The sequence below is a fragment of the Excalfactoria chinensis genome, chromosome 1 (assembly GCF_039878825.1).
Source record: "Excalfactoria chinensis isolate bCotChi1 chromosome 1, bCotChi1.hap2, whole genome shotgun sequence".
Classification (NCBI taxonomy): Eukaryota; Metazoa; Chordata; class Aves; order Galliformes; family Phasianidae; genus Excalfactoria; species Excalfactoria chinensis.
Genome location: NC_092825.1, coordinates 32,017,928 through 32,042,070, shown reverse-complemented (window position 1 = coordinate 32,042,070; position 24,143 = coordinate 32,017,928). Strand labels below are relative to the sequence as shown.

At 39.4% G+C, this 24,143-nt stretch overlaps 1 protein-coding gene across 5 annotated transcripts in view; it reads right to left on the bottom strand.

Moving 5' to 3' along the window:
- TBC1D30 (TBC1 domain family member 30) overlaps positions 1 to 24,143 on the bottom strand; it is a 48,896-nt gene that overhangs the window by 5,960 nt on the left and 18,793 nt on the right. For 2 of the 5 annotated variants that reach the window (XM_072334634.1, XM_072334672.1), the window contains exons 3-11: positions 17,216 to 17,277; positions 16,733 to 16,798; positions 14,245 to 14,370; positions 12,492 to 12,677; positions 10,579 to 10,747; positions 9,110 to 9,278; positions 5,781 to 5,886; positions 954 to 1,066; positions 668 to 807 (exon numbers count right to left, since the gene is read on the bottom strand). In XM_072334634.1, the coding sequence (XP_072190735.1) occupies positions 668 to 807; positions 954 to 1,066; positions 5,781 to 5,886; positions 9,110 to 9,278; positions 10,579 to 10,747; positions 12,492 to 12,677; positions 14,245 to 14,370; positions 16,733 to 16,798; positions 17,216 to 17,277 (1,137 nt within the window). Of the gene's footprint in view, positions 1 to 667; positions 808 to 953; positions 1,067 to 5,780; positions 5,887 to 9,109; positions 9,279 to 10,578; positions 10,748 to 12,491; positions 12,678 to 14,244; positions 14,371 to 16,732; positions 16,799 to 17,215; positions 17,278 to 22,034; positions 22,259 to 22,650; positions 23,215 to 24,143 lie in introns of those variants that run through there. The other 3 variants (XM_072334644.1, XM_072334653.1, XM_072334662.1) reach the window with 3 other exon arrangements.

The following is a 24,143-nucleotide window of genomic DNA, read 5'->3' as shown; positions in this document are numbered from 1 at the left end:
CACAGCAGCCCAGAGAGGCTGTGGGTGCTCCATCCCTGGAGGTGTTCAAGGCCAGGTTGGATACGGCCCTGGGCAACCGGGTCTAGTACATGACCTAGTGTTTAAAAACACTGCCTGTGGTATATGGGTTGGAATTTGATGATCCTCAAGTTCCCTTCCAACCCAATCCCTCCTATAATTTTATACAATCTAAAGGTTTGACCAATAGCGCGGTGAAATTTCCTGCAGAATTTAATCTTCACCGACATGTTCCATATGCACATATGCTAATGAAGGTTAAGATTATTTATTAAATACATACTCTTCAGAAGACGCTGATCACCAAATAGTTCTCTGGGAAATTAGCGTGGACATAGGCTAGACTTCTTTTTCATACGCTTGCTTCTTTTTTTTTGTGGGAGGGCAAAACTTCACTACTCTTTTTTAAACATTACTGTAGCCAAATCCCCACCCCATAGGATTATTTATTATATATATGCAGCCTTTGAAATTGACTTTCAGTGCATCTTCATGGACTGCAGAGGAAGTGATTTGTTACCTACTGTAATCCCTGTGTGAATTAAAAATACCATTTTCACAGCAGCTTTCACAGTTGAATACAGGAGTGATTTCTGCAAGGTCATGCAGATTTAATTCCATTTTCTAAAATTAACTAGAACATTTTTACCTTTCATCTGTTTCTGGTATTTTTGGAGCTCTGGTGCCAAAAAGCCACTTAATGGTCCAAGACAGCCAATTGCATTGGCAATGGAGTCTTCATCATCTAGATCATTCTCTTCATCACTGTCTCTGGTCCTGCCTAGCCTTCTGACAAAGGAGAACATAAGGGAAAAAGGGGAAAGAGACATTCTTAAACACGATTACTACTAAACATCTTTACTTTCTTTAGGTGTATATAAGGGAAGATGTCATTTCAATATCTGACAATGATCCACTGTGCATTTCAGACTTACCCTGGAAATGAAGTTGACTTTACTGTCGCAGGGAAAGGAGTAATGTTGTAAGTGTACTTCTCCCTTAATTCTGCCAGTTGTGGGAAGGGAAACTGAGCCATGGTATAAACAGTCTAAGGGGAAAAAAAAATACGCAGCTTTTACAATCATCCCCTTAATCAATAGTTCTACAAAATATGTGTCCTTGTGACTTTCATAGACATGCAGAATTAAACGCTGTGCCATGAAAAAAAATGTAAGACATCTAGTTTTATGAATTAGCTAATGTTTCCTGTAAGAAAACTAAGACTCACTAGGAAAGCGCATAGTTTAGAGTTTTAAAAGCAGTTAAGATAATATTAGATATACAGACTTTTAAAAAATCTGATGTACTTATTTAATATTACTATCACTCCTCAGCAGCACACCTGCATCAATGAGGCATTAGGCACCTTCCAGAAGAACTGCGCCTCTGCTTAGGTATTCAGCAAGGCATTGACTCTGTTGTAGATAAGGATGAGTAGACCCTCACTAAATGAAGAGTGTTAACAGATCCTTTACATCACCTGCATTATAGACTAACAGAAAGGACCCAATATTATCCAGCTAGCATTAAAAAAAAAAAAAAAGAAAGAAAAAGAAAAAGAAAAAAAGAGAGATTTTTCCTGTCATTGAAAAAAAAATGTCACTGCAACTCTTTGTATGCAAAATCAGTGTGAGTAACTGCTAAAGCAAGACCACAAAAAGCTCTTACTAAATTCTATTTACTTCAATACTTAAAGATGATCAATAGCTGCAAATGAACTTGCTTTCAGCATTAGTTTTGCTTTAGGCCATTTCGTAATTAGACAGTGTGTGTCAGCTACCAACCTGGCATGAAGACAGATCACATTCATTGCAGTATCACTGCGGATTTGACCCTACCTAACTGAGTAGCCCTTTTCCCCTTACTTTTGCACTGAAAAAAAAAAAACAAAAAAACAAACAAAAAACAACCTGAAACAACATTTCCCAGAGTTCCTTTGAAAAAATTAAGCTTTTTGATAAATTAATGTCTACTGACAGACAGCAGCATAAAAAATTCTCCTTAGCCATGGCAGGAAATCTTCCCTTTTCTTGCTCCTGCACTAGTAAGTCACTGACATTTTCATTTAAAGGCAAATGGCCTCAATTAAGATGAAAGGAAATTGTGCACAACTTCTATCTAATTGATTCACAAACAGTGCTTTGTCTGTGCTAAATACATTAAGAAAACTGCATAAATGAATTTTGACCCTTTCCTGATAAAAAAAGGGGGGAAAGAAATCTCCAGTGGCAATGATTTTAGCAGTGAGGAGCAGGAAGGGTATTCCTGGCTAGATCAGACTCAGGGCAGTAGTACAGTTCAACAGGCCACTGTGTAAGGAATTATCTATTTTGAGCTCTGCAAAGATTCTAAGGCACGGAGAATGCCTTCAGAAACTCAGAGCATGAACTGAAGCTTCGTCACTCTGTGAAACTGCAGCACTACTGTGAAAGACAAATATCCTCCAGGGCCTGAACAGTGATATGCCGGCAGTCTACCAGACGGAGGAATTTTATGATCTGGAGAAAGACCTACCTCCGGCCCAACATGTCTGCCTGTTTGTTTGATCTCCATCACACTTCACTGTGTTTTTCCCCATATGTCTCAGCTCTCTCCCTTCATAGAGAAGGAGGTGCGTCTGGAATTTATTTCTACTTTTTATGTCAACAGCCTTTTCAGGTAACTTCTTCCATATGCTATTTACCCTTTATGTGAATAGTCAGCCTGAACTCTCCACTTACTCCTCACACCTACTGTTTTAGATTATGCTTCCAGCTTTTCCATGTCTCCAACGTGTCTTTTCCAGGTCCTGTGCAATTTTTCTCTTGCACACATCTTTTGCTTAATTACTTGCTGTCAGATTCTAACTAGGAGCTTCATTTGCCATCTGGCTAAGAGATCCACAAACAGATTTGATGCTGGTGCACGTTCAAAAATTTTTGTCAACCAGCACTTGTGATCCCAAAGCAGTGCCTCAGTGAATCTTGTTTCTTGTTTGCACACAGATCTGGATGCTGCGTGATTAATTCTGGTGAAAGTGGGCCAGTGGGAAACAGTCTACAATACGAAGCATTAAGAGTTTGGCTGCACCATCTTATATATGGCTGTGAGGGACAGATTCTGGGAACACTTAAAGAGGTGAGAAAAACACCCTCCCTTCTCATCTCAAACCTCACGCCTTACTCTAAAACTGCAAAGCCAGCTATGCTCTCAGCAGAATGCCATACCAAAGGTGACAGGCCTGTGGCTTCCAGAGGAGGGCAAGAAATTCTGCTTTTGCAAGATAGCTCACAAACTCTTGATTCAAGAGCTGCTCCACAATGATTTAAGGTTTCTCCCTCTTTCACTAGAAAACAAAATAAAAAGCAAAACCAAACTCAAAAACAGACTATGTGCTGCTCCAGCAAAAAGTTACCAGGGAATTACCATCAAATGCAGGCAACTGTCTGCAGGAGATAGTCCAAAATGCTGGGCTAACAGAAAGGGATTAACCCCCTATTTCCCTCCACCACAGTAAATACACGGGGATACTTCTCCATCTTCTGTTTTCTTCTCATCTGTACACTGCAATGTTTCTACGTCTACAAACTGAATTAACTTAGCTGCTTGTAAAAATGCTCATTTTATGGGAACACATGAAAGCATGTACCCAAATAAGCACACATTGTTTAGAGAATCTGCAGACACCTGGCATACAGCCTTTTGTCTCCATGCAAGAGCTACAGTTTAATAATAGGCCAATAAAATATTACTGAATACTGTACTTGTTTAACTGCTAGTCCGAAATACACATGCAGCCTAGCATCTGGTGTGTGCAACACTTACACTTTATTCACCTAAACTGCTCAGTCTGATAAAGGAGAAAGCTGCTGGCTTCCTTGCTCCTCCAATTACTCCTCAGTTTAACATTATAAGAACTCTTTCTACACAAGGGTCAAATATGCAAAAGCTTATCTCATTTAGATATCTGCCCTGTCAACTCTTGCTCCTGAAGCATCAGTCATACCTTCCTCTTCTAGCTTCAAAAGGCAATAAGTCTATAGAGCACAACTTGTTTCCTAGTGGTCTAGAAGTGCCTGTTATTCTTCAGGGGCTTAAGTGAGCCTGGATAAGTAGTTAAAATACAAGTGAAAGCATCAAGCAAGCTTAAAGAAAAGTGAGATGATCATCAGCATCAACCTCTACTGAAACGTATAGAAAATACAGAGTAGAATATTAATCCTTCACCATGGTAGGATATTAATTCCTCAGCCACCTTGTAAAAAGTATCATATGCAAGCAAAACCATCACTCTGATTCTGAATAGGAAAAGAAAAAATAACGTTTTGAAAACAAAACAGCCTAAATGCTCATCTTTGGTTTACTTGTCTAGAAAGTCTTGAAGCAATTTATAAAATCAATGTTTTCAAACAGCCTATCTCCTTTCATTAATGAACTGGCTCTTATTTTTCTATTTTCTGCTCCAAAGCAGAAAAAATAATAAAAAAAAAAAAGGTTCAAGTGCAGCAGCCAGGCACATGGTGGGACTCATATCCGCTAACTGCAAATACCTGCACTGCCAACATCTCCCATGTCATAAAGAGAACCTGGAGTGAATTTCTCTGATGAAAACAGCTACGCTGTCAGTGCCTGCCTTTGACTCTATGAATGCGAACTAAACTGCAGTAGGGTTTCTTCTACTTAGAGGACATACACAAAGCAGGCATGTTGCCCTCCTGACATGTCTTCATTATCTGCACTACCCTATGAGGAACCATAATGCCAATTTTACAAGCATACAAGTACTTCTGACCAGTTGCACTTCCATTTTTGAAGCAGAACAAAGCCACAGTAGTTACCTTTCCCACTTCCAGAGCCCCTTCATCAGACAAAACAACTAGAAGACTGAAAGCAATTCTTCACTTTAGGACAGTACTCTACCAGACTATGGAAGTGTGTAATCCCAAACAAAAAATTTTGCTTGCAGAAATGGAAAAAATAAGTCATCTGCCCACTACATTAATAAACCCACTCAATTGCAGACTTCTCTTCCACCTCCCAAGTCAAAATATTTAGGTTAATCATGTGCTCTGCGTCTGCATCCACTTTTTGAGTCAACAAAACATGAGAACTGTAGCATGACACATTCATAAAAAATGTAAGTAGACAAATCCTCGTGTATATTATAAAAACACACACAACACAAATCAATACAACTTTATCTGCAATTCTCAAGTCCCTTTCCTTTCCCAGAACAACACAGATATTTGTTCTTATCCAGTGACATAAGTATAAGAATTCAATGAGCATAGTTATCTACAAACATCTTTGTTTATAGTTCACTGACTACTCTCCATGGCTATTCCTTTATTTTCAAATCATGAAGGACTCCTTTTCCCCTTCTCACTGGGTAAATCCTTGTCTCCCACTGTGTCTGCAGAATGAAAAGGACGCAGTGTAATAAATAACTGGCCAAAACAAAAACAAAATAAAAGAACTTCCTAAGAATTATGACTACAAAGAGATTCTACATCTTGCTTGCGTAAATTCAGCTGCACACTTTATCACACCAAACTTTCAGCTCTCAACGTGTCCATACTCTTTATCAAGTGGAGTCTAGTGCTTTTCCATTTTTAACGTGTAAGATTTTCAGCTTTAACTGCAGGTCATCTGTATTTATCTTCAATTTTTACTCTTGAGAGAGTTTATGTACCTGCAGTATCTGAATAGAAAACGGAATTCTTTAGAAATCAGCACCTGAAGGATGGATGGAGAACGCAAAAAATTATACCACAATCACTCACCTGCATGAGTTCATTGCTGTCGATCAGACTGTCTTCCAGCATCTCTTGGGTCAGCTTGCCCATGGTACTGTAAAACTCATCTGCAGTTTCACAACACTCTATTTGCCTATGTCAGAATAAATGTTTTATGTCATTTTATTATTACATATGATTATTTGCCTCCAAACCAAAACTGAACTTTCTGTAATCATAAAACATGCATTTCCATTAGTTACCTTAATTCTTACATTTATTGTAATCCCCCCCTACACTTCCAAATAATAAAACTGCACATCACTAGATCGTGTCTGCCTAGGCTATACACATTCATGCATATACAGACAGGTTATTCACTCTGCTTCTTTCAGTTCTAAAACTTGAGAAATATTAAATCCACCAGATCAAAAATAAGAGTGCCTCTTGCTAAATTAATCTTGTAACGTTCTGGTTGCTAGCGTGAAAACAGGACTGTGTGATTATCTCATACATACACGCCTACATGCCGGTCAATTTAACTGACTGTATTACAGAGTCATAATATAATACTCTGATTAAGGGTTAGACAGGCCTGATCCAATTAAAAATGCTTTTAAACTTTCAAGGCCTCCTCTTCAGACTTCTAAGAATTAAAAATGAATCTCATTCCCACCAGTCCTTCTAAGAACCCCTGTCTGACCTCCAAACAGCATACCCATTAAAGACAGAGACAGGGATGCAAAACAAAATAACGAACCACTGATTAGATAGATAAGCCTAATCGTTCCTTTGCCCTTGCAACAATTTCCATTCAAAGATATCAGTTTTTTGTAAAAATAAGTTCAACTGCTTGTCGCCTTCAAGGGGAAAATAAATACTCTCTTCATCTTGTAAATGAGAAGTTTATAGGTTGGAAAGATTCGTGAAATCCTGCAAAGTCTGGATGAAAATAAAAGTAACCCATATTTTCCTTTATGTTGAGTGAGTGTCTAAAAGCTAAACACAAGTAAATATTTCCTTCCTAAAAATATCCTGGAAGAAAAGAAATCACCACCAGTCATTTGCTGCACCAAATCACTGGCTCTGACAGCTTTAGAAACAGAATGGATCTTTAGTTGGGAAAAAATAAAAATAATAAAAAATCATAGTCTAAAAAAATGACTTTTGTTAAGATCATTATTTCAAGGGAATACACTGAATGTGGTATTTATTTATTCCAGCTTACATCATGAATTTGATAAGAGATTTTAAAATATAAAATATAAAATAAATCAAACTTCTTTTCCTCTCTGGATTTTACCAGAACAGAGAGAACTAAGTGCTTCATCTAAAACCACTCCTTGATGTTTAAAAGACCCTGTGATTGTTTCCACGTAGCTGTGATGCAGGAAAAACAAATTCACAACAACATCCCAAAATGTGTAAAGGTAAACAAGGATATACCCTTTTTTCATGGCCTTCTCCATACTGCATTTCAAAGTTTGCGATTTTATGTGCTCATGTCATCAATTTAAATCTACTGAAATGGAAGTGTCTGAAAACACTGATGGAAAAAAACAGGTACAGACAGAAAGCTTCCAGCACTAGACACTTCTAGTCATCTCCTGGTGTTTTTCCTATGGCTCTTAGTAGACTGGGAAAAGCAGGTGGCCTCAGGACCCTGTCTCCCAACTACAGAAAGATAGGGTCACTTTTTTTGTTGAATCGCTGCTTGTGGCAGAGCAGGATTTTTCTGTTGTCCCTAGACCCCAAATGGACAAAAGTGAGGAAATTTCCATCTGGAAAATGTGACTATTGAGCATTTGCCAATTCATCTCCCATTCCAGGTGATGGACACTCTCCTGAGTCAGCCACTGCAACAGCTGAGCTTTCTCAGAATACCTTCTCCTTTGGAAGGCATTAATTCATTTGAGCTTTCACAATAGTAAAGTTTTCTCTTTCCTGTTTGCTCAACAAGCAGCTCCAGGTCATTTCTGTTTATTTACACACTCATGGTACTGGTTTCTGCTTTGATTACAAGAAGCTTTACTGTTTTCACCCTATTTTTTTATTCATATCAATTATGAGACCTATCCTAAAGGTACAACAAGTGTGTTTAATTTTTTCTTTGATTACATTTTATGCTAAAAATCTTCAAAGCAATGATTTCCTTTTTATTCTTTATCGTGTTATGAGTTGGAATATTTGTAGCTATGGCTTGTAAGTACATAGAGAACCACCCCACCTTTTATCTAAAGGTATGGCACTAAGCAGTAAAGCACAACAGGACTACATGCAGCTTAATCCTAATGCAAATTATTTGTAAATGTTTCTTTTATGAACAGATCAAAAGAAATGTCTTGGGTAATTATTACACTAATTTCACTTTCAATTAAAGATGAGTTGTATTAAACATTCCCTTGCAACGCTAGTAGCCTACAACGTTAATATATTCCAAAGGAAGAAAAAGCAATTCAAACATCCAAGTACAGAGATGAGCATAAACCCCAGTGGTTCAGTCTGAAGGGAAAAAAAGGAAGTTAAGCATCACAAGAAAAAAATGATGCAATTGCTGAAGAAGTTTTCAGCTGAACTAACATCTGTTTGTCCTGAAAGACTTCACACCTCCTGCCAAAGTTGGTGACATTTCTCATTTCTCCAGGAGCACTGTGTACTCTTTGGAACGCAAACATTTGCTGTAACAACAGCTCCTTTTTAGGACTAGTCTTTTGTATTTCATCCTACATAGTGGATTAATAGCAATATAAATGAACAGATAATAATAATAATAATAATAGAAAAACAAATTAACAATAATGGCAGTTTTGCTACAGCATGCTGACAAGCAGAGAAACTCAAGAAGATGTGTTTGCAAGCATTAACAGAGAACCATGTTACACAAAATGATTCTCTTAGTAACTGTCAGCTGTTTTCTTACACGTAGCCAATGGGCTTAAGTGAAAAAAAAAATGAGGATTAGCATCTCCAGCTTCAGACAAAGTAGGACTAAATCAGCTAATCACCCTCAAATTGCTCTGTACTTTTTTTCCCCAGAATGTTTACTAACTCCCTCTGATGCTCTGGAAAGTCCAACTATTATTTCAGCATACCATAATGACATTATATGTACACAATACAAACAGTGGGAGACATTTGCAGCAAGAGTGTTCAGCTTATTATCATGCCCATTCTTTTGGTACCATGACAATATCCTCTAGTACACAGTTTCTTGGAGAAGTCAAAGAGGAACACTGCTTCTACATTGAAAAAGATGTACGTTCTCCTGGAAGACTGCATCTTGCTGAGAACTGAGAACATACTCTTCAGAACAACGTATAAATTATTTACATTGATCAAAGCAAAAGAAAAACAGTCAGATGAACATGACCACTTACTCTCCTAACTTTGCCCAGATAGCCAGAGCTACTCTCAGTATAATTTCAGAGCCTTCAAAGAATACTGAATCCCAGATCTTCAGAACTGTATGGTTAGGCAGGCAAGTGGCAAAGAGGGTCAGAAACCATTGCATTGTGAAGACATTTGTAAGAGGGGGTTCATAGCCTCCTGAAATAAAAAAAACACATAAATACTTTAAGTCCTTTGTAATTACCATTGTTTTACATGATGTATGAACTGCATACCGAAATTCACCTGTCATTCTAGTAACCCCTGTTACTGGGCAAAAGTTTCTTAGCATGGAGCTAAAGAGAAGCTGAGAAAAAGAAAAAAAGGACATATATAGTCACCATTCATTCTGCTGTATCGCCAAAAGCTCTAAGCAGCAGCATCCACTTTGAAAAACACCACTAAACACCTTTTCTTAACAAGAGAAAGATTGCTTATCCTTCTCTATAACAACATAAGCTAAAAGCCTTTTATTAAAAAAAATGCAGTTGCATTTCTACAGAAACTAATGACATAAGGAGTCTTCAGTCCTGATGCACTGACAGCTTAGAAGAAGAAACTGTTAACACATTCAGTTTTCCTTCTGGCTTGTTAACAGCTTCCTACAAGATTCAGAAGTCAGACAAACCTGTAGTTTTATTTTCTTGTTATTTTCAGAGAACAATTTGTGCATCCTAGTATCAGCTGACGTCCATGATCCACAGAGGAATATACTTTCAAACAGCAAATGCTTACTTGATACACTTTCTTAGTGTCCATACAGACTGCGCTGTCATGAGTTTACTTATATGTAGCATGGTTGTATGTTTTCGAAAAGATGAAACCTAAGTGCACTTCGCTTCCAGATGGGAGATGAGAGTGAGGAGGAACCTCTCATGAACGAAACAGCTGTATTTTGATTTGAAAACAATAAAGTTATCTAGAGGAAATGCTACACAACAAAAATTCACAGTGCAAAGCCAGTTTTCAGATAGTAATCCCAGAAGCAGCTCGGTTTTGTATCTGCATATTGCTAAGCATCCAGGTGAAGACATATTAACCAGTTACCCTTTGCTCTTGCATTCCAACTCTTCTCAGAACAGCTCTGTAAATTCTAGCAACTAGAAGCAGCAAGTGGCTGGACACATATCATGAGTTAAGGAAAGATACACTTTTTCCACATATTTTTTTGTACTAAGCCGTACATTACAGTGATGGCACTCCACACATTTTACATCCCTGTCAACATGTTTATGTTATGTTTGCTGTTAACTGTGGGACCAAATGATTTTCCTTGTCTCTCCTGAGAGAACTAACAATATATTTTAAGCATATCAATAATCTTCTACTTCTAACAATGTAAAATGCGTATTTTCTGAGCAATATATTCATGAAAACACTTCAAAGACTATTTTCAGACCTGTGCTCAAATGAAACAAGAGCAAGAAGAAAAATCAGTAGCATTTTCTGTTGAACCTACCTCCACTTTCTCTGTTAGCAGCTCTCTGCAGGGTGTCTAAGTGTTGGGACAGTTCAGGAAGGTTCATTCGCAAAAGATCTCGGAAAACAGCCATATCCACAGAGAGAGCACGGAGATTATTGACAAAATAACTATCGGGAAGCACCTTATCGATTAGGTAAATCATGATCTGTAAGAAGATAAATATAATCAGATAGGACTCACTCCTAGAAAATAAGTCTCAATAACAGAAAAGAGATATCAAATTCTAAATTCTGTTCACAAAACTACAGGTTAGAGCCAGTGTCAATACATGCCTCTGGCATCTCCATTAAAATGGTGTGTAAACATCTTTTTAAGCATCCACGGGTACTCTAAGTTACCACAAGCGATACAGATGCAAAGGCTAAGACAGCCTCTTGAAGCTGCTTAGATTTTATCAACCATTAATGACTGAAATCAATTTGATGGTAAGCTATGCCCAAATTGGAAGCATTACTCAAATCAAAGGCAACTTTTTGCACTTTTGATGCTAGAGGTGTTTATGAGATTTTCCAAATAGCTGAAAACTTCCATTATCCCTTTTCTGGTTGTTAACTGCCACCACTAGAATACTCATCTTCTAAAGAATCTTCTTTTGCTTCTTCAAAATGCGAGATAATGTTCTTTTAAAACACTCCTCACACATCTCACTGTGATGTGTTAGTGCATGCTGCACTTCATCTTGTCATTTTAAGAGGTGCTAAAGTAAGCAGCATGAGACAGTTTAAAGAGACATATGTTTCAAGTGAGATAGCTGAACGACATGGGTAAAAATGCATTAACTGGATGCTATCGAGTTTCTAAGAACGAACAAGTGGAACAAAGAGATATAAATCACCTTCTGTCTATCAGCAGCCCAACAGAAGACTGTAAACTTCAAGATCTTTCACTATTTCAATACCTGTTCTACCAACTGCAGCAAAAGAGTATACACATGCTCACACCATCTCCTTTAACTCTCCATTACTCACTACCTCACTAGAGATTTCTCAATCCTTGCTAACTCCCAAACCTGCTCCAGAGCTACTCTTTCTCTCTCATACCCTCTTGCAAACTGGTATCTTTCCTCTTTAGCTTATCCTACAATTTAAAATGGCAAAAGCTGCAGCTTTCACACCAAATCCCTTCCCCTTCTTGGGAAATTCCAGCCTTACAAAGCACACATACCGAACATGGAGAAGATATAACTTTGTTTTCTGTTCTTTTTTGCCAGCTAAGGCTTATTTTGTAGTGCTAACACACTTCAGTGATTTACCTCTTCAGGGCCCTCTAGTGCCATACCATTACTTCTTCAGCAAAAGGAGCCTGACACAGCTCATAGTGAGAGATGACACAAAAATAACACAGAGTTCCAAATAATCTATTTGAAAATCATAATCATAAAAATAGGGCAATTGTGTTTCCTGTAGTGTCATAATGTGTCCTGGAAGCTTCTGGACAGTATAAGATAAATGGAAAATAACAGCTGACAGAACTGAATAAATTTTTAGCACAAATGAGCTATTTATTTTCATTTTCCATAATTATTTTGTGTGCTTCTACAACTAGCTTTAAAATGCAGCAGATTTCTTAACTGCCATGTATGAGGTTGATAACAAACTGGAAGTTTTAGCTAAACATAGTGTTTGGGTAAAGTCAATAGCAATGTCATCTTTATTTATGGTCAAGCTCTCATTTGTTTTTTGAATATAATTTGTTGGTTTTTTAAACAGTAATGACATTCAAACTGTCTACATTTAGCTCAGACAAGATAATAAGCAATCTACAGATAAAAAACAATCTACTTTAAACCTTGCTCTTTTTTGGCTGCCTATAAAGTTCATACATTCATTCATTCTTAAGTTCACTAAGTAGAAGTAATCCTCAACATTGCAACAAAAGATTCTACTCACTTTCAAAGCATCTCCCTCATTGCCTTCCATCACTTCCAGAATGAGCGCAGCTAGTATGTTAAAGCCCTGACAGTAGCCAACAGACTTATTCCACCTGGCATAAGCCAGCAAAACTCGTTTTAGTACCACTCGATCTTGCTCCGCCTCCTGGCCACAGTAAGAACTGCAACCGGTTCGGTGAAGGTCCTGTAAAGGATAGAAAGATGAAGAACAGACCAAAAATAAAAGGTGTTTATTTCCCTCCTCCCAGGAGTTTCCATGCCTGCCCCAGTTTTCCCTTCACGTCCACCCTCCAAACACTTGCTCCTGAAGTTGATGAGCTTGTTTCTTTTTTAATCTGCAAACCTTTAGCTTGCTGAACATATTTCTCTTCAGTAGGGTCACAAGTAAATAAGTCATCTAGAAAGTGCTCACAGGAAGTTGTCACAGAAAACATCAGAAGATTTCTGTGTTTCAAAGAGGCAAAGTATATCAGCTCTGTAGTTCCTTTTTAAATCTTCCTCCACAGAATGGTGTTTTCTCTTGATTTTAAGGATTTCCAAAGACGTCAGAAAAATGTATTCTGTGCATATTAAACATGGGAAAAGTAGATGATAGATAGATAGATAGATAGATAGATAGATAGATAGATAGATAGATAGATAGATAGATAGATAGATAGATTCTATCTCAAAATCACTTTCATTGCATGGGGAAACTGCTACCACGTGAACTGGCTGAGCAGAAAATCATGAATTGTTAATACTGCACAATATGGAACAAAGGATTTGAGTAGATGCTTGTGTGCAACTGACACTAGCAGCAGCAATTTTAAGGTTTGATGCTAGATGCTGAATTTCTAGCGAGCATCTGCCAAGGACTTCCACTTTGAGACATTTGTTCTAGAACCCATCCAATTTTTTGACTGGAATTGCCTGACATTACCATTCCATCTGTGAAGTGGTAATTTGTGCTAGGAAATGAATACAGACAAAAATCCAATTTTTGAAATGACCAAACAAAACAAGAGGAACTGCTTTTCTTTAAATCAGAATGTAAAATAAATCCCAACCCACTAAGTTTTCAAAACAAAACAAAGATAGAGAGGAGTCCTTGAAAATTTAATTAAAATTACTTGTAAAAGATGAAATGCACTACAATTTTTCATGTTCCATGACTAAGATCTAAAACCTTATATTACCAAGTACAGATGACAGTTGTAATAACCAGGAGCACAGGAAGTTTGTTCCCTGTCCTTTAATTAAGATGATTATAGAAAATGAAGAACATCTCCTAGGTAAACAGACCAACATCTACATCACCACAGCAATATAAATCAGTAAGGTTCTTCCTCAAAAATGCCCTTTGTTTTATATATAAATTAACAACCAGATGAGAAATGCACATAGAAAGACGCTCAATTACTTTACTATAAAACATAATACCGTTAAACGCAAATACTTTCTGGGGTTAATGTTCAAAATCTGTACTGTAAGAACAAAACCTTACAACCATCTCCATTAGTCTGGTATGTCTCATAATTATTATTTTAATAGAAACTAAGGAAAACAGATTCAGTTGTAGTTTTTTTTTTTTTTCTATTTCAGTTAATGCTAACCACAGCAATGCAAAAGAAGGACCAGAAGAAATAATTCCTGTGGATCAAAGAAGATTTTTCCCACACACTTTGGAAAGAACAAAATACATCCAAACTCTATCTTAAATGTATATAATTGCTTTTCATTAGAAAAGTAAAATAGAATAAGTTGTCTACCTTTACTATCTGGATGCCCATAGAGTCATCGTCAGGATTACTTCTTTCATTGAAAGTGAAACGCATTGTTTTATCCCAGTCAATGGCTATACTATGCAAGTACTGATCAGCCAGGGTCAGCCAAACCTAGGAAGTCAACAAAATGCATTATTTCTCAGATAAAATATGAGCAGTTTTTATAAGCACCATAAGATTAACCTGACCAACTTCCGCCAGCCACAGTCTGCTGTTAGGTTTGATGTACACACGAGAAAACTATACTTAAAACAATTTTTTGCATAATTAAAGTAATACCTTGCTTCTGAAAGCAGAAAGGAGCAAAACGGTATTCAGTGTGTAAATCTATGAACTGTTCACAAAGTTGCAAGTCCATTGTCAGAAACCAAGAGCCCTTCCAAGTGGAAGCCCACCTACTGGTCATACCAGCTTTCCTAATCTCATAACCAGCAAGGCATTCTATAAAGGATAAAACAGCTGCAGGCTTTCCTTTAACTCCACCATGGATCCATCTCCTGGAAATGCCACATAAGAAACCTAGTAGTGCTCCCACTCCTGGAGATCTAAACTTTCCAGAAGGAGCAGCTCCCAGTAGGAAGCATTTGGGACTAATCTGAAAAAGTATTACTTGGATCAGTATACATTAATCTTAAAAAAGAAAAAAAAAAGACTTCCAAAACTACTGGCACAACAGGGAGTTCTGAAAACAGATATTGCCCAACTTTTAAAAACCAGCTAATTACCAAAACAGATTACGTACATGTACTTAAGACAAATCATGAACCTTCATTAAATATTTGAGAAGTTCTGGAACCATAAATAAACATGACAGATCATACGATGGCAACAAGTAACAATAAAGGATTTTTATTTTCAGGAAACAGAAAGAAATCGTGAAAGCAAATGGGTCAAGTTTTATACCAGCTGTTAACTCCCTCAAGTGACAAAAGTAATTCAAACACTTCCCACAGATATAAACGCTTACATAATTGCATGCTGAAGGAATTTGTAGACAGCTCACAGAATATCAGATTTTCTGCATTTAAACATGCCATCCCACGCTTTTAAAAAGCCACCCATGTAGAGGATTAATGTTTCTCCACTTCCCAGCAGCATTTGGCACTGTTTATTTCTTACTGATGTTTGACTGGCTTGTCTACCTCTGCCAGCTCTGGACAACAGATGTCACATGTTGTAGCAGTAATGCAGATGTCACCCTACCCCTTCCACTGTCAGCAAAGGAAGCAATCAGCATGCTGCCAAAACATCAAATGATTCCATAATTTTGGTATCAGTATCACTGGAAAACCAAGGAATAGCAGCGAAAAGCACAGGCTGTACAGAGGTCTCCATCTCTGGAGGTATTCAAAAGCTGTCAGGACATGGTCCTGGGCAACCTATTCTAGGTAGCCCTTGCGGAGATGGTTGGACTAAATGACCTCCAAAGGTCCCCATCTACCTCAGTCATTATGTGATACAGTGCACCACAAAAAAAAAAAAAAAAAAAAGCTGAAATGGCAGTTCTAGAAGGCTTATTGAAGTGTGGGAGGAGAACTTTTCAGGAAACAAAAGATGATATTAAGATGATATTAAGATATTAAGATGATATAATTATTCACTGGAGCTGTAGATTAAAAATAGAAGGGCAGTGGCAGTGGTGTTAGGATAACAATAACTTACAGCCTCATTTTTTTCCCCCATTTTACAATCTGGAAGCATAGCAAGAAGAAAACGGGAAAGAAAATTACCTGACTCATCAAAAATGCATGGAACCAGGTAGGTATTTTTAAAAGCTTTAAAAATAGTCTGTTGAGTAAAACTACATTTGTAAAGCTGAGATTATATGCTTCATTTTGTTTTTAAGAAAGTAAATACATACACATGAATTTGTAGGCTAGGGAAGTTCAAATTCAACCGAAGAAAGCAATAATACAAGTTAAGCATAATCCCACTGGGTCCTTTTCTACACCACTGAGTGCAATCTCCCTGCAATGGTGTTCTCTACCACTCCATATCACTCCTGACTCTGAACTTCCCTATTTAAGGGACCTGCCTTTACCCCATCAAACATATCCAAGAACACTTTTTCCAGCACTAGCATTTATCAACTTCACCTTCATAAGCATGACAGCCTACAGAAGAGATTTGCTCTACTTTTATTTGATCTTCAGCTGCTGAGGCAGCTTCACCAATACATTTCCTCGGGCCTGACAAATTGAAACAATATCACCTGCACTGCAGTAAGTTTCCTGAGTCTCAAGCAGAAAGAACCTGACTGATGTAAATGCTATTTTTACCTGTTTCCTCAGTCTTTTCAAATGCTACGTGAAATCATCACTTAAGAAGGTAAATTCAGTAAAATCCCAGTAAAATTCACACTTAAAATTTCCAGTGTTGAAAAACATTAGTAATACTGATGTGGTCCACCTTGTTCATCTTTCATGTGAAACTCAAAGGTGACGCACTGAACACTGCATGCAGGTCTACCTACCTTTCGCCGCCATTCTTTTGGTATGCCTGTTGGCAGCCTGGCCACTGCTTTGAGTGCATCATGCCACTAAAAGCAAAAAAAAAAAAAAAAAAAAAAGAACAAATCATAAAAATTCAGGTAAAAATTCATCATTAGCTTAATGCAAAAATGTGGCAGCATCTACAATACTGCAGACATACACATTCATTTTATTTTACTGTATGCTTTTTAGAGTTCAACTGTTTAATCAATTTATAGGGAAAATAGTTTAATTATTGACTGATACAACAACATTATTAAATAATAGGACACAAAGATGTAAAAGATCTCTAAAAAAACAAACAAAAACCTATTGGACTTTCCAAATACGAATGGAACAATTCTTCATGCAATAGCAAATAATATGCTGATATGATGATAGATGCATTTTTGAACTCAAGCAAGTACTTTAAATGAGGTGAGCCCAGTACTCCAATAAGCCCAGATAATAATTAACCAAATTACCTGCTGAAAACCATTTTGACCTAAAGATGGCTCAAGAGTAAATTTCAATTTTGTATCAACTCCTAGAAACAAGAAGGAAAAATAGTTATGATCTTTATTTTCATTTAGCTCACAAATAAAACTAGCTCAAATAAGATCACAGAACATCCACTATCTTTGTTTGAGTAATCATATTTTAACCTGTTTCTGTGATTTATCGTCTGCTCAGGGAAGAGCAGATGAGCTATGTTAAAAAGCATACGGACAAAATGCTTTTTAAATGACATCCTCTTCAAATTAATGTTTTAGTTCAGCACAATTCATTTCACCAAGAGTCACATAGTTCGCTATTTTTAAAACATACCAGGACTTTGCAAACTACTATATGAACCTTTATATTGTCCATAGGAGCAAATTATAGGAGTTGTTATACAGAATACTAGCAGATATGACTTGAAGAACAGTATGACACGAAATATTAGGATCTCAGATTTGGCCCACACTGGACCCTGAGTATGGCATCTACTGTGCCATGACATGAAGAACAGTCACACCTGCGCTCCGCTCTGCATTGCTCAGTTCCGTTCTACCATGCCTCGGTCCTTCCAACGCCGCTGTCCAGAGCTGCGGTGCTGAACAGAGCCGCGCCGCACCCCACCCACTGAACTTTCTGACACATAGAATGAAGCCCTTTGCTTTCCCTCCATATCATGCCTTACTCCATACTTAAAATGCTACATATTGCTCACAGTTTTCCTATAATATCAATCCTAACATCTTTATATACATATTTAAATACCCTTAAAAAGAAAAAAGAAAAAAACAACAACAAAAAACTAATTTGCTAGGTTTTATGTAAATAAAATCCATGCTAATCAACCCACCAGTAATTCTCAGTGCTTTGAAGGACTAAGCCTGTGAGTTTGTAAAAGCTTAAACTGTAGTGGCATCTGCTAGTTATGGAATATTAAATGTCTTTCAGCATTTGCATACTGACATGTGCAAACAGAGATAAGTAAATTAAAATGAGGCAATAAGCAACTTAAGAATTGTAATGCCTATATATAAGACATCATACAGAGAGACAAAGCTTTCTCCCTGAAGGCTGCCTTTTTCTTTTTCTTTTTTTTTTTTTTTTTTTTTTTTTTTTTTTTTTTTTTCCTGGCAGGGCAGAGGTAAAAAAAAAAGAAAATTCACAACACACACAAATGATCATTCAGTATTGCGTTCTTGAGACCTGGGGGCTGAGGCTTTGGTTTCTGTGCTTTAGATTTAAAAGACATGCTTGCCAGATTTAGAAAAATAAAAGAATCAAAGCACAGTACAAATGTCTTGAAAAATATTCAAGTATTAACAAATATTCCTGGAAGCAAGTGTTTATTAGTATTCTACCCCATAAACCCATGGCACTCAGCAGGGACTCCTAATACATAAATCTTTTCATAATAATGCAGAGCAGTGTAACAGTGCTAGTAGCCTACTAAGATGAAATCATATCACATTTGCTGTAGATGTGAAAAAGGGATTCTCATTCCCTAGCAATTTTGTGTTAAGTATCGGAAAAGACTACTACACAAAGACACTGTGATCAAGAACTCCTTTTGTTAATATAACAGCTGACATGATATCTAACATTGCCTGGTATCAAAGAAACAATAGACTTCCAAAATAATCACGTATTCATTTCCAACTCAACAGCTACATCATAATCTCTTCACAGTTTTCGAAGATAAAGATCTCAGTAACAACTTCTCTCTTTGTCTTAAAATCTTTGTAAAGAAAAATGCAACCAAAAACACAGGCAAGTGCCTTGAATCCATAAGTTTACCAAACCAAAGCTGACAACTAGGACAGGTGTGAAACAATGAGAAATTAGACTAACATCATGTGGTAAAACTAGACTAGACTATGGTTACTAAGCCCTTCTGCAGCATGACAAGGAGCCTCTTGGTCAGGCCTTGTACTATAACTACAATATTACTTCATGAAGCCATGAAGTCTGTGGCCCCTTATTTGTTACCAGTTGCCAGGCAGCAATATTCTCCAAATCAAATGATACGATGTTTTTTGTGACAGAGAAGAGGCAAAAAACACAGGGAGTGAGCCACAGAACATACGGGGATGGTCCCTTACACCTGTTCATTTTCAATAATTTGTATTTCCTAAAATCAGAAAATTACATTTTTTGTTCAATTTTTAAAAAAAATAAAAATAAAAATCAGCAAGTAAACAGATAAAAGAAGCTGCAATATGAACAATACAATCTTTTTTCCTAAAGATTTCAAGGACAAAGGAGATCGGAAAGACAACCCAGCCAGGAGCTTCCTGGCATACCTTCAGGAACGTAGCCAGCCAGGTGGCAGCAGCACCTCACTGCCTGTTATGTGCTCCTCTGCGTGTGCAGTTTCTACACTCTTCAATGAATTTGTCCCTGGACTTCAGAGCTTTCCCAAGTAGATGAACTGTTATTTCATCTTCTCTTGGTTCCCCAGAGCTTCCTATCTCCATCCTTTCCCTTCTAACAAGTTTTCCACCCTTGCATGTACTCCGCCTTTTGCCGTCAGTCCTGCCATCCTTTTCATCCTGCCTACTCTTGCCCTAGGGCAAGGCCAGAGATATCCAGATATTCCTCCAGTCTTTTCTCCCATAAACATCCATTGTACACTACATCTTACCACTGACCACCTTTGCCTCTGCATTCAATTGCTTTCTTCCCACAAACCTAAATTCCCCAATATTTTCTTCCCTCCACAGCTCCCCACATCTATCCAACCTTGCCACCCTCTGCACCCATTTTCAGCAGTTTTGCTCCTTTTTTGGCCACCTTTTATCTCTGGGCTACCTTTTTCATCATTGTATAATATAAGCACACCTTTTGCAAGAAAAACTCCTGATCCTTTGAAGCTTTATGGGAACTTTTCTGACCAGATTCTCCACATGGACAGCCTGGCTGAAATGTGCCCTGCATGCAGCTCTTGGGGACTGTAATCACCATAAGTACAACTTAACCCTTCTTTTTAATCAAACCAGAAAACCTAATAGTATCATTTGGCATACTACATATTACCTCTGCAAATGACACTTCATACATAAAACAAAATTAACCTATGCAGACAGGAATGTGTTGGGAGCATAATTGAATTAACTAGCTCCACAAATACAAGCATATTCAGAAGTACGATTGTTTGGCATCAATTACATTTCTGAAGGGCAGAATGCCAGAATATGGTCTGTTCTATGTTCTTGCAACCTGGTCACCAGAAACGACTGCAAAAATTGTATTTGGAGAACAATTAAAGCAATAAAATAAAAATAAAAACAAACAACCCCACACGTACACATTTTTAAAACACCCATGAAACATAAGAAAATCAAGAAATCAGGCCTGTTAGCTTTCCCATATAAAATATGCTATGAAACCCCATAACAAAAGGCTAAGAGAAGTAAGTTTTATACCCAAACCTCAGGCCTCCCACTGCATGACCAAAGTAGAGCACATGACCATGTAATAAGCCATGGGAGCTAAAAAAAAAAAGACATCCAGCCAAGTATCTGGATGAAGAAATCAAATCCTTGCTCCTCAGCTCCATGAAACAGAAGAGTAGAGCCAAAGTCTGTGAATTTTTCAGAAATATTCATAGAATCATATAGAATCACCAAGGTTGGAAAAGCCTTAAAAGATCATCCAGTCCTACCATTCATCTACTACCGATAGCTCCCACTACACCATGTCCCTCAACACAACATCCAACCGCTCCTTGAAATGATCGATCCTTGAAAATGATATTAAAACAGAAAAAAACAAAAACAAAAAAAACCAACCATATGAAGATGATCTGTTCTGATGCAACCTAAAGAGCCACAGCTTCAAATTCACAAAGCACATAATTGTGGGTTTTTGCCTGTACTTAGAAGGAGATGTTGAAACTTCTCGAACAGAAAACAGATAAATATTTTACAATAAAAAGAGGAAAAGGGCCCTGAGCAGCTTTCTGTGCAGTGGGAGACCAAATATGGGGACAAAAATGGCAACATAAACTACCACCTTATTGTTCCTTGCTGTTTCAGAAATAGCAAGATTCTTAGTCTTACCCTGTAATTTTTCTCTAAACATATATTTTTACCTGCAAAACCAGAAATAGCAGCCAGAGCTGCCATTAGAGCTCACTGGGATTTATCAAAGCACATCCAGCAACTGGAGACTACATAAACTTCTCACTACAAACATGCAGTGTACATAGATAACAAGAAAACCTGAACAAAATTTAACTAAGTTTATTTTTGTGAAGGCTCATTAGTCTCCCTGTCTCCATCACTGTAGGAAAGCGTGCATCCTGAATGACGTCACTGTATTTACCCACATTGAACAGTACACTGAATTAGCCTTGGGACTACAACATTTGTGGTTGAGCTTCTGATTGCGTCTCCAGGTCCCCATAAGAGTGTAAGTAACAGAGTGTCATTATGCAGATGTTGTTACCTGGAAGGCTACTGCAGGAGCAGGGGTCTGTGAGGACTAAAGGTGAGAAATGCTTTCAGTAACAGCAGTGCCATAAATCTTTTACCAGAATGTGTTTAAGACCTTATTAGTAACAGCCCCCAAAATGAATCTCAAACACAGAAGCAGTCAGCGCTGCACGATTCCAAAAGCAGCCTTGCACATGAGTGCCCAACACACAATGGGAAAACGACCCCTACATATTGCTGTGCATTGCTATAGGTTTTTCCAAGCTTTGTGAGCTTGGAAATTTTCTGTAGGCCTAAGATCAGACAAGAGATAACAATGCTTTTACTACATTTAACAGCTCAACATTATAAACTGAATCTAGATTCCCAATACCTCATAGAAACTCAGCGCTCCACCATTCTGAAGACGAGCAACCGCCACCTAGCCTTCAGCAACGATCACCCCTTAGCGTTTCTGCTAGTAGCCCGTCCCTCCGGAGCACGTCCCCACGCCCGGCCGACCACGGGTGCCGACGGGACGCCGGCGCTGAGGTAAAGCCGCAGAGCCGCAGCTGCGCGTCCCACGGCTGCGGGTGCAGCCGGCAGCGCGCCGCAGACAAAGGCCAGGCGGCGGGCGGGGGCTCGGGGAGCCGGCAGCGGGCGATCGAGGCTGGGCTTTGTCACATAGAGAAGGCGAGTGCCGGAGGGGAGCTCTGGGCGGGAGAAGGAGGCGCGGAGCGAGCCTCAGCCCACGACAGCCCGGCAGGCCCGAGCGGGCCCCGAGGCGCACTCCGAAGGCGGATCCCGAAGGCGCCCGGCCCGATCCCGCCGTCGCCGCGCCCCGCATCCCCCGCGCGGACCCGGGCAGCCATTTGCCGCGGTCCGGTGCCGCCGCCTCCCCGCGTCGCGCCTACCCGCGGCCCCCATCGCGTCCGGCTGCGTCCTCTCGGCCCGGCTCGGCTCTGCCCGGCTCGACCCGGCCGCCCGCCCGCCCCCGCCAAGCGGCTTACGGGATTACGGCCGCCGCTCCGCTGCAGTACCTGGCTCCAAGGTGCAGAGCAGGCGCGGCGCCGTGCGGGAGATGCAGCTCCGCTTCTTGAGGACGTTGCTGAGGATGGTGCCCACGCCGCCGCCCGAGCTTTGCCGCTTGAGGCATCGCCCGCCGCGCCGCAGCGAGCCCGTCAGCCGCTCCTGCCTCATGGTGCCCGCGGCTCAGCGAGCTGCCCCGAGGCTGCGGGTCGGCGGCATGGCGAGGGGGGCGGGGGGGAAAGAGAGTGGCAGCTGTCCGCGCTAGCGGGGTTCTGCAGTGCGGGCAGAGGAGCGGAGGTGCAGGGAGAAAGAGGGAGGACAAGGAGAGGAGAAGGGAAAAAAAGAAGGTGGGGAAAAAAAGAGAGTTGCTCCCGCCCACAATCCCAGCATCAGCGCCTGAAAACCTCCTCCAGCACCACCTGGATGCAGCAGCTCCTCACAGAGATAAAGGGCGGCCCGAGGGCGGCTCCGCTCCGGCACGGAGCGCTCCGGCTCTGCCACGGGGAGCAGCGAGGAGGCACTGATTGACATCCAGCGGACAGGCGGAACGGGGCCGGGCAGGAATGCCGGGGGCGCTCCCATGTCCCACGGGGCGCTGTCCAGCTTTCAGCATCCCCAAGTAAAACAACAGCCGCTTGTATGACCCCAAATTACAGCCTCACGTCCTAATACATAACTTCAAAAAGGAAACTATCCAACAGCGTGATTAGGTGCATCTTCAAGAGCTTTCATTCGACCCAAGAGCATCTTAAAATGATTTGATACAAAATTTCAAGCTCTTGGTTTGATTGACAAGCAAGGGGAGGCATTGAAAATGCTGACAGCTTTTACCACCTAAGGCAGTTGGTGCTCCTGCCGAAGGAGAGCTGTATGATGGAGATGGACTTGATGTTCCCTGTGGGTCCCTTCCAACTGAGATTATTCTAAAGCTATGACTATGTCACATAAATCAGGCTCGAAGACCGAGCTGCCCAAAGTCTGAACCCACCTGTCCATCATTGCAGCTCTGGAACAGCCATTTCCTCCTTTTATTAAACATGTTTGCCTGCCGCAATATGGAAACTAGCAACAGTTAAGCAGTAAAGCCAACTACATAAAGGATACACCAACAGAACAAAACAAAAATCTTCTAATCTAGAAGTTACAGCTATATCTAGAAGCTACCGTTATTTTTGCAGAGAAGTGTGAATTTGTTCATGCCTCTTTAAATATCTGGCTTGGTTCTGCAGAGAAGTCACTACATTTGAGCTGCCAGCTCGCACTCTGAATAGATAATTAAGTCTGTGTGTCGGTGGTTCTTTTTTTAACAAAGGTGACACTTCCCTGCTGATGTAGATGATGCAGATCACTTTATTTCAGTGCCAGCTGGAGATGATTTAGTGGTTAAAGCATAAAATTTGAAACGAATTAATCCCCCTAGGTGTACGGATTGTACCAGTGGGACTGTAACAGAAGTACTTAAATACAGAAATAA